The 10200-nt window shown below is 35.4% G+C and overlaps 1 protein-coding gene across 1 annotated transcript; it reads right to left on the bottom strand.

Moving 5' to 3' along the window:
• Positions 1–8411: 8411 nt before the first annotated feature.
• Positions 8412–9923, bottom strand: LOC131312351 (uncharacterized). Its single transcript, XM_058340049.1, has 2 exons — positions 9613–9923; positions 8412–8569 (listed from the first exon to the last, which is right to left on the bottom strand). The coding sequence occupies exons 1-2, from the start codon at positions 9863–9865 to the stop codon at positions 8505–8507; spliced, it is 318 nt and encodes a 105-aa protein (XP_058196032.1). The 5' UTR covers positions 9866–9923; the 3' UTR covers positions 8412–8504.
• Positions 9924–10200: the final 277 nt, after the last annotated feature.

Below are 10200 nucleotides of genomic sequence, written 5' to 3'. Positions count from 1 at the left end.
TGACCTCTAAAAAACAGAACAGTACAGTACAATATGCATTGCAATCCATGTTTCCGTTGCTTGATAGTGTCTTCGTATTAATTTTTTTTCTTTTTTGTCCAAACGCTTATCTTCAAGGCCGACAAAATCGATTAATCTCTCACTGATAGGTGCACCGCCACAGCCAGGGGCGGATCAAGGGGTGCAAGCAAAGTCCGCGTCCCATGCGCCTTTTAATTATCCCATAATTTTTACTAGTATATTTTAGGTTTTATTTGTACAAAATTACAAAAAAAAGATATTTTAACATGATCTTTTGCTATTTATATACAAGTACATGTGATTTGGTCTCCCACGATAAGAATCATGCGTTCGCCGCTAACTACAACCCCCATATCAACCGTGCAATATTCCTGTAAAGTTTGTACAAAAAATTAGAGTTCCAACTTCTATTGAATACCGTTATCATTTATGTGAAGTGTGAACGAACTTTAAAATAACATTCTAACTTCTCTTTTCGGGTAATAGTACGGCCTCTAACACCCCCTTATTCTATTCTTGTTTTGAGTGGAATTTTTTCACATCTTATTTACACCAGTTGAAAAAAAAAAACTTTGAAATTATGCTTCATAGGTGCCCCTAAAGATTTTTTTTTTCCTGTGCCCCGGAGCACTGTGTTATGATAATGAACAATATAGTGAAGATTATTAACACAGGGAATTCTGTAAATAGATACTATTTGTGTTTGTACGATTATAGAAAAAAACGGTGCATTAAATTTGTGTTTCGTAAATGGTTGTGACTATTAATGGCAGTCCCCAGAAAGATTCTTGAAATGCAGATTGATAGGTTTTTTAATTAATGGCTTTGGGCAATTAATTTTGCAGGCCACTGCCTAGGATTCTATTCTACGAATGAGTACGTGGTATCATGTAGTACTATTTGTTTTTTTGTGTGATTAATTAGGGGAATTGATTTTTATACTCTCATTTTTTATAGTCATATTTTTTTTGTCTTTTAATAAAAAAAATACATACATTTTCACCACCAAAAAATAGGAAAGGGAGTGTAGATGTTAAAAAAGAGTGTGAAAATCGATCACTTCAATTAATTGGTTGTTTCCTCCCAAAAAAAATTCCTAGAAAGGCAAAATATTAAGAGTAAGGTATGAGGAGACGTTTTACTGACAAATTAAGAATGAACTTCTCAATTAAAGTGTGACAACCCCTGACCATCAATGAGGGGTGATAAACAAGTCAAACGAGCCAAGCAGGTGGTTAATCAAGCTTGATTTAAAAATTTAACAAATTTTGAAAATATGTTCAAGCTTAGCTTACTTATTAGACCAATTTTGAAAATGAGTTTTGATCAAACCAATCTCGAGTAGCTTGAATTGTTTACACTTTATAAGCAGAACGAGTTAATTAGTAGTTTGTTCAAGTTTATGAAACAATCCGAACTTAAACAAGCTTTTAATAAACGGATACGAGCTCAAACAAGAGTAGCTTGATTCAATTAACACATCCCTAACCATCATTGCTAGTAATATCATGGATAACCCTTAAACCTTGAACCACTGGCTTACACTGCCAAAACCCTTATCCTCGCCGTAAATACTCTGTTAGATCTTTGGATACCTTCATTCCCACATTATAAAATAGTAACATATATTGACCCAACAACACGAGAAGGAATCTTGTATGCATTTTATTTGTCACAAATCCCAACGCCATCCCCATTTTTTTTTAATGCGGCCAAAGAGTCAATATCTTACCCCAAAGTTGTGATTGGATGATCGGAATCTAAAATATGAATAAGAATATTAGTACTGGCCGGAAATCCAATTCCTAAAAAATTTTGTTGAGTAATAAGAATATGATTACTAAGGCCATCCACAGTGGTATAATCAAATGCCAATTGTTTTTAAAGTTAACAATGTTGGTGCAAAAGATTACTCACAATGGTATAATCAAACTTAGCAACATTCTTAGAAATAATCAAATTTTGGGCTTTGGATAACCAAAACTAACAACTTTTTTCAATAATCAAAATTTGTGGATCATACACCACATAAGTTAAGTAGTTTCAAAATTTGTATACATACGTGTTTCAACTAGTATTTTTTTCTTCCATTCTTCTTCGCCCACTCTTTTTTTTCTGGTTAAAAAAATAAAATTGAAGAATAAAAATTTTATGTAGCCAAGCTTTTTCGCTACTCTATATCTTTTTCACTTCACCAACAAATTATTTTTTTTTCTTTTCCTCCAAAAGTGAAACTCATATCTCTCGATCATCTACAATTCAATCCATCATCGCCGGATTAAGGTGTTTCACTCTTCTTTCATGTTTCTACTACCCAACCCCCCCCCCCACCAAAAAAAAAAAAGAAGGAAAAAATCATAATAGGAGGGAAGGAAGTCACCGATTTTTTTTTCAAATTAAGAGAGGGAATCGATATATTTTAACTCATAAAAAACGTAAATGGAGGGAAGTAAATGACGGGAAACAGGGGAGAGAGAGAATGAAATTGTAGTGGACCCCATATTTTGATTATGGACTGAAAGTGACCATAGTGAAGCTTAACATTGTTAAGCTTAGCAACCTCTTAAGTGAATAATCAAAAGCTGATGTGTCAACTTTTGATTATTCTTTTTTGATTATACCGTTGTGGATGGCCTAAGAATCAAATTCTTAGGAATTTAATACTTGAAGTTAGGCCTAACTACCTAAATGGTCCTTACAAAATACAAGTTGTGTCAATTTTGTCCCTGCAAATTTTTTTTGTTTCAATTTCATCCTTACGTTTTTAGAATCAATTCAATGTTGTCCTTGCCGTCATATCCCTAACGGCAGAACCCCCTCCGTCCACCCCTACCTGGCCCACACACTTTTCCCCCCAAAACCCACCCATTTCGGATCGAACCCAAGTGGGCCCAAAGCCAAATTCCTCGGTCAGTTATTTACGAAATTACCTATTAGTAGAACCACCTCCTCTTTGGCTACTACATCACAATGCAAAATGAATTCTATAATTTGCAAGAATACAGTTACAACTAATGACAAGCCAATTGAGCCAAAGCATGCCACTGTCATTCCATTAAAAACTAACATCCAAAAAGAATCAGTCATGCCTTACAAAAAAAACAAGTCAAGCATGTCTTAGAAAAACAACCATTCAAGCATGGCTTACAATGGTCCGGGAGTGGGTGGGTTTTGGGGGGAAAAGTGTGTGGGCCAGGTAGGTATGGACGGAGGGGGTTCTGCCGTTAGGGATATGACGGCAAGGACAACATTGAATTGATTCTAAAAACGTAAGGATGAAATTGAAACAAAAAATTTTGCAGGGATGAAATTGACACAACTTGTATTTTGTAAGGACCATTTAGGTAGTTAGGCCCTTGAAGTTATTTCATTCCGGTATTTAAATTAATTCAGTAATCTTGTGCACGAAATTATTATTTTACCTAAATATGGTATTGTGTATCCATATAAAACTAAGGGGGTAAAGTACTAAAGCGTGTATCCATATGGTGTGGCTCTGGCTGGGAAATAAATGGGAAGTTGGGCAGTAGCTCAATTGTGTGGCTCTGACTATTTAGCATTTGCATAAGTGTGGGAAAAGAGGGAGAGAAATATTTATGTTGGTAAGCATTTTACATGATCAAATGTGTGTATCAATATAATATTAGAAATCTGAAACTTTAATTCCGCAAAAATTTCTTGGTAATCTGTGGATAAAACCACCGATCTGTGACTTATGGATTGGATTGGAACCGAACAGTAGGATTTTTGATGATCGGGACACAGATTGCATTTTCTAAGAACCATGGCTCGCGATTCGGTTCTCAGAATATTCTTAGGAATCCGATTCGATCCGATCCAGACCGTGAGTAGCCCTAATAGAATGGTACAAACAATATTTGTCTAGAATTTTGCATCGTTTCCGGAATTCTTTTTCTTTTTGCAATTGTTTTTCGTTCTCAATTTGGCAAAATAGTCCAGGACCCCTAAGCTATTCTGTCCTTTTTGGACCATCAAATATCAATATCAAGGGTTTTACCAATTTTTCTCTGACAGTATATTAATTTCTTCAACAATATTGTTGTTCGTACCTGTGTATCAATCAAGAAGGGAAAGAACATTGAGAAAAAATGTATTTCCAACATGCAGGATCCGGCTTCTCTTCAACTGCATAAAAGAATGTGCGGTTCAATTTGAACTATTTGTTCAATTTGAACTATTTATATTGACAATCAATGGTTCAGATTTGTTAAATCTTTTACCGATAAAAGTCTTTTTATTATCGGGAAAAGATTGAAAATAAATTTTGACCATTAAAAACACTACCCGACGGTTGTGATCACTCAGACCGCACATATGCAGTCCAAAGCTGGACTACATGTTCTTCCAACATGAACTCACGTCAAACAATAGTCTATCTTAAGAAAAAGGGAAAATCAAAAGAAAAATTTCGACTTCAAAACGTTGTTTGAGGTCAACACAAAAGCGATATTGGTGTTTCAGTACTGCTGATCATGGTGTTTTTCTCTGCAAGGTCGCTACTTGGACTGGCCTGATGAAGGTTCGTTCACTCTTCTTTGCTTTTGGTAGATTTTCATCCAATTGTTCTCATTTCTGAGAAGGCTTAATTTCAAGCAAGTATAGGCTCACCTGTACGTTGGGGTTATCTCTGAATTTGGGCATATTTGTTGATTAGTGAGTCTGAATCTCATGAACTTTTTTTGGCTTTTAATTGGATGTAATTTTTTTGTTTTTTACCTTTTAGATTGATCATCTCGTCAAGACTAATGATTAATCTATAAAATGCAAGGCAAATCTAACAAAAAAAATTTTAAAAACCAAAAATATCAGAAACAAAATTATATATTGCTACAAATATTAGTACACATGTAAGTAAGTATATTTAATATTGGTTTAATTCGCATAGCATGTGCCAGCTGCCAACTTTTGTTTATTCACTAGTTTCATCCTATATTTGCCAGAAGCCCATGTGCTATTGCCTCCTTTTGGGCAATTGGTGATATGATACATAAGGCTATGGGGCCTTTTGGAGAAATTATTCAGTGTCATTACATCACCGCCACGTGATATTTCAGAATCACCTCTCTATCGCAATACATCTTCAATATATTGATGTGGAACTTGTTCATTTTATCGTAGACTCCACATTAATATGCAATGGAAGAGGAATCTGGGTCTGGCTTTGTTCACTTGGGATTTGTAGAACCACCCTTAAAATCTCGGTCCAGCTTTGTTCACTTGGGATTTCTAAAACCATTCATATATCTCGGTACGTCTCTAATAAATTTTCTCTTCACTTATTACCCACCAAAAACAAAGTAACGGTGCCTCAGCGGCAAAAACAAACTTCTATCACAGGTACCGTTACTTAAAAAACAACTTCTTTGATTAGCGGAGTGGGGCCTAAATTAATTTTCGGCCTTTAGACTTTATAGATACCTCACGTGCATTTGTATTTGTATCTTTGTTAATTGGCTAAGGAGCATCTTCCCCCCCAAAAAAATGATAACCATGCCTAGGACAATAGTACTGTATTATTGAGTTGGGGTAATCAATCCCCTATCATGCTATTCGCCTAGGTGTTTGACCATTAAGTTAAAGTTGTCATTACCATGAAATTAACAACAAAGTCAAGTTCAGGGCCAATCACTTGTGGAGGGATCAGGAGAGGGACTAAACTAATTTGAACTGAAAAGCAGTGTTAGCGGCACAATCGCATGAAGCAAATTCCTACTGAAAAGTTTAAGACAAACCACTTTTTCCATTCCTTTTAAATGTGACTGACTGCACCTTGAACCAGGAGGCAAAATATGCACAGGTTCCAATCAATTGAACAGCAGTGTTACAAGGGGCATAACTGTCTTTGCACTTGAGGGCTGAGGCAGTAAATAACGCCCAAACTAATTATTGGCATGTGCCCTAAACATTTTTTTTAATAACCAATCGTACGTCCGAGTCTGCTTGCGCACACCTCGATTAATTCCGGTTCTTCAAGTTGATGATCACTGGCCAAACATCCCTTCGGTTCTGGCCCCTAGGTTTAGAATGTTCGACTTCTGTAAAGTTTGAATATGCGACGTTATAAAAGACGAACACTTATTAACTAGCTCGTGTATGCTCAGCCAAACCGGTTGGAGTTTCTTTTGTTGTAGTTTCCTCAGTCTAGCTAGCTATTTCACTTCCCAATAGACATAAGGTGGAGAGCATCATTTTTGGCATTGGAAAAGGAAATTTATGTCTAGTTTTAAAGGGACAGTGTATCTTCGTTATATATGTGCTCCAAACTCTTTTTTCCTTTTCAGTTTTGAGCTAATAAAACCAGTTCGGGACATTTTTTAAGTTAAATATATATTTTTTCTGTTAAAAAGTGCATAGTTACTCTGACATTTGCCGTTACTCTGACATTTGCCTCGCGTCCGCCGTATCCTTAAAATACTTTCCAATTGTTCATGGCAACACGGATGACAATTTTTCAACCTTTTTATTTTGGGTTTTTGTAACTTCTCTTCCATCGTCGCATTCATAGTAACTTCTCTTCCGTCATCCCATCTGGAGTATCATTTATCTGACATTAAGCTGTGCAATATTCACAGTGTCGGTCCCGACATTTGGATTGTCCTAGCCCAACTTCATGCTTTGTTGCCCATTTACAATTAAGTCGTACAAAAAAAAAAATACAAGTACAAAAAAAAAATTACTATATTGTTATTTTAGCTAGAATAACATAAAAAAAATAATTCAACGTCAAAATGTAAACCCCGGTTCTAGTGTTTTATGATTAGCACGATCCGATTCAAAGAAAATTAATTCTCCTTACATTTTTTGAAGCAAAATTTTCAATTGAGTTATCGTATTTTACTTATCTAATAACTCGGGACCCATTACGCTAACTTTTGATTTTTACTTAGATTTTTTAGTTGATATATGTAAGGAGAATGACCTGCCTCAAAAAGCGTAAAGTCCAAATGCCTAAAAATGCTCTTTAACGACACCACATTTTCAATAGAGATTATAGTCAATCTCTTTAATCACTCTTGCGAAATGGTAGTTTGAAGGTAAAAATAAAAACCGTATTAGCTCGCTCAATTTGTTTTAGCTATGACTTTTTTTAATCAAATGTAAGAACATATCACTTATACATTATTGTTGTGTTTGTTAAATAGAAAATTTCTAAAAAAAATAATTTAATTTTCACAATATTATGCATTAGGAGAAAAAACAAAATATAGATCAAAAGTGGAGAAGGGAAAAAAGAAAAGAAATGAAAGGAATTGAACTCTGCCTACGTAAACCTTTTTCAACTTGGATTGACCAAAGCACCAAGGCAACCATCTAAGCTACGATGGGAAACTTTTTTTGCTATATATGTTACTTAATTTTTTTTTTTTTGGTTGCCCCAACCCGGAGGTTGCCCAAGCCCGAAGGCTTGCGGGGCTTATCCCGGGCCAGCCCTGAATATTCAGAATGTGTGTTGCGAGTCTACACGTATGCAATAAACATGCTTTGAGGGCGCCAGTTAAAAAAAAAAAAAAAAAAATAGCCTCCAAGCATGTTTATTTTATTGAGGATGGTTCATAAAAAACATGGTTTCAGGCAGAATGCTAGTGGTTTGGCTACAAACGGGAGAACCTGGAGAGACCAAACTTAAGGAAACGCCAAAACGTTGATGTGCAATTCTATGGAGGTCCACCCCGGCCCCATATGTAAACTTGACGATTAATTGTTAGGACTCAACTTGCCATCATTTACACGAAAATTTTAGTTGATAACATATTAAATAGTAAAGTTCAATCAACATATATTGTTTGAGAAAATTAGAGTCATTATTGTGATTTTAGAATGACAGTAGATCACAGTTTCATGTAAATCAGTGTTTCATAATGCTTGAGCAACTTTATTTGTTATGGCTATAAACGAGCCGAATCGAGTCGATCTTTAGAATGTTCAGGTTTGTTCGTTAAGTCTTTAAGCAAATTCGAGCTCAATGAAAAATTGACAAGCTGAGCTTGCTTGAATTTGAGTCGAACTCAAACTTATTCACGAGCCTTAACGAGTCAAAAATAGAAAGTTGAACATGTTCGAACTCGAAATTAAGGCTCAGGTTCGGTTTATTTAGTATCCGAATCAAACTCAAACGAGTCTTTATCGAGTCGAGTATCGAACACAGTTCACGAACCGCTCTATTAATTTGCAGTTGTAAGTTGTCTGCATGAACAATCATTGGAAGAATCTTCAAATAGGAAGTAATTCTCACTTCTGTCCATGCATGTGGTGGGCTTGGGGTGGTCACCATTGGACGGCACAGCAACGTGCTGAACACCAACACTGGCCCATTTCCTCGTGTTTTGGTCTCCAGTTTTGTGGCCGATAACGATCAAATACTAATCAATTTTTTTTAATTGAGATCAAGCATCATTTTTTATATATTGAGGTTTATCACTACCTCTCCATATATTACAGATTTTCTCAGTAATTAGGAATCACTAATACTCTTTGAAGTGACAGTCATCGGCGCAACTTTGAGCACAGACTTCAATTTCCTTCGAATCTGAAACATAAGTATGAAAAAATTGCACCAATATATACATGAATGTTAGGAAACCACAAATCAGTCCCAGAATTCAACAAAAGATTCCCATTGATTGAAAGCAAAAACAAATACCATTATATGGTTGGAAACAAGTTGAGTCGATCTAAGTATTGAGTTGTTCAATTAAACTTGGTTTGAAAGTATAACGAGCGTTAAAAATATATTCATGGATGCTTTGATTATGAGCCACGTGCGCGATCTTACACGAGTTCTATATATACCGGTCACTACTCACTAATTGAGCTGAGTAGTTTTGTCTTTTTACACAGTATCAATTTATCAAGTTGAGCTTACAAAAAGTAACCCTCTGTCCCACTTTATTGCTCCTGTTACCTTTTTGAGACATTCTAAAAAATTGTCTATATCTCATAATCTATAATATTTTATATATTCAACACATGTTAAAGCATGATCTGATGCATAATCTTTCAGCAAGTCAAATACGAGTTGAGCTCGACTACCGTGGTTCGTTTACAATACTATGCAACTTTTGGGACAAGGGTTCCTCCTCTAGCCATCCTTCCTCTGTAATAAAATGGAGATCACTATGGGTCTCATGTTAGTGATCTGAACCTTTAAGGCCCCATTGTGTAACTCATCATGCAAAGAATCATCAGAGATCGGTTGGCATTTGAACAAATCACATTGGCCTTGAGAAAAATGTACGGTTAAAATTCTCACGTCCAAATTTTTGTCACAAATTTAATTCCACTAAGCAGTTATTGACATTCGATCAACCTATTCTTCTCTTTGCATGAATGATTTACACATTGAAATCTACAAAATAAACTAATCAAATTATCAACATGGGAGTCGTGGTGGGCCTCATTTTGCGTTAGAGGAGGGAATCCTTGTTCCAGGGATACATTGACCACACTAGATATGATTCAAAAGCAAGGTTTTGTGTTAACAATATATCATGCATGTATGTTAATTCAAAGAAAATGATGTATATATGTATGGACAAAGAGACGAGGATTTAGGTTGTTTCCATTTCTTACTGGGTGCAAATTTGACGCATTTTTCTTTTGTACAGGTGAAAGCACATCTACTGGCGACGGTAGAGACAACACTACTGCTACTGGTGCATTTTTCGTCTATTTCACACTGCTCGATGCAATTCAAGAAAATAAAACCACATCTCAAAGCACATTTCAAGCTACATGAAATTGCACTTGTCTCCCCCACAACTAGACATAGTATCATCAATCCCGTCCAAATTCCCACAACAGATGTTTTACCATTTCTAGACATACTTCTAATATCTCACACTTAATTTCTAGTATCTCTCAAGATTACTGGTATTTGAGATAATTTTTAGCATAGATTATTATCCTTATTTATAGGCTAGACGCCCTTATTAAAGCAAACGAGCATTAATTATTTGTAATTTTTTGAACATTACTTGAATAAGATTATTCCTACAAGATTACATGAATAAGTTTGTTTATAGGCTTTATGACCTTGAAACGACAGTTGCAAAATGAAAGTTCAAGGATTACAAGCATTCTCGAGTTATGCCAATTCCACATATAGGAAGTGTTTTGTAGAGAATCTAATCCTAATTACCACAATAGATCTTTGACCAT

This window comes from Rhododendron vialii, chromosome 13a (genome assembly GCF_030253575.1).
Source record: "Rhododendron vialii isolate Sample 1 chromosome 13a, ASM3025357v1".
NCBI lineage: Eukaryota > Viridiplantae > Streptophyta > Magnoliopsida > Ericales > Ericaceae > Rhododendron > Rhododendron vialii.
This window is presented reverse-complemented; position numbering and strand designations above follow the sequence as displayed.

Bases quoted from the DNA above. Each gene is read 5' to 3' on its own strand.
- LOC131312351 (XM_058340049.1), bottom strand. From the start codon at position 9,865: ATGTCTAGAAATGGTAAAACATCTGTTGTGGGAATTTGGACGGGATTG. The intron at 8,570-9,612 runs GTAAGAAATGGA...CTTATGTTTCAG, and splicing joins ATGCGTCAAATTTGCACCCA to ATTCGAAGGAAATTGAAGTC.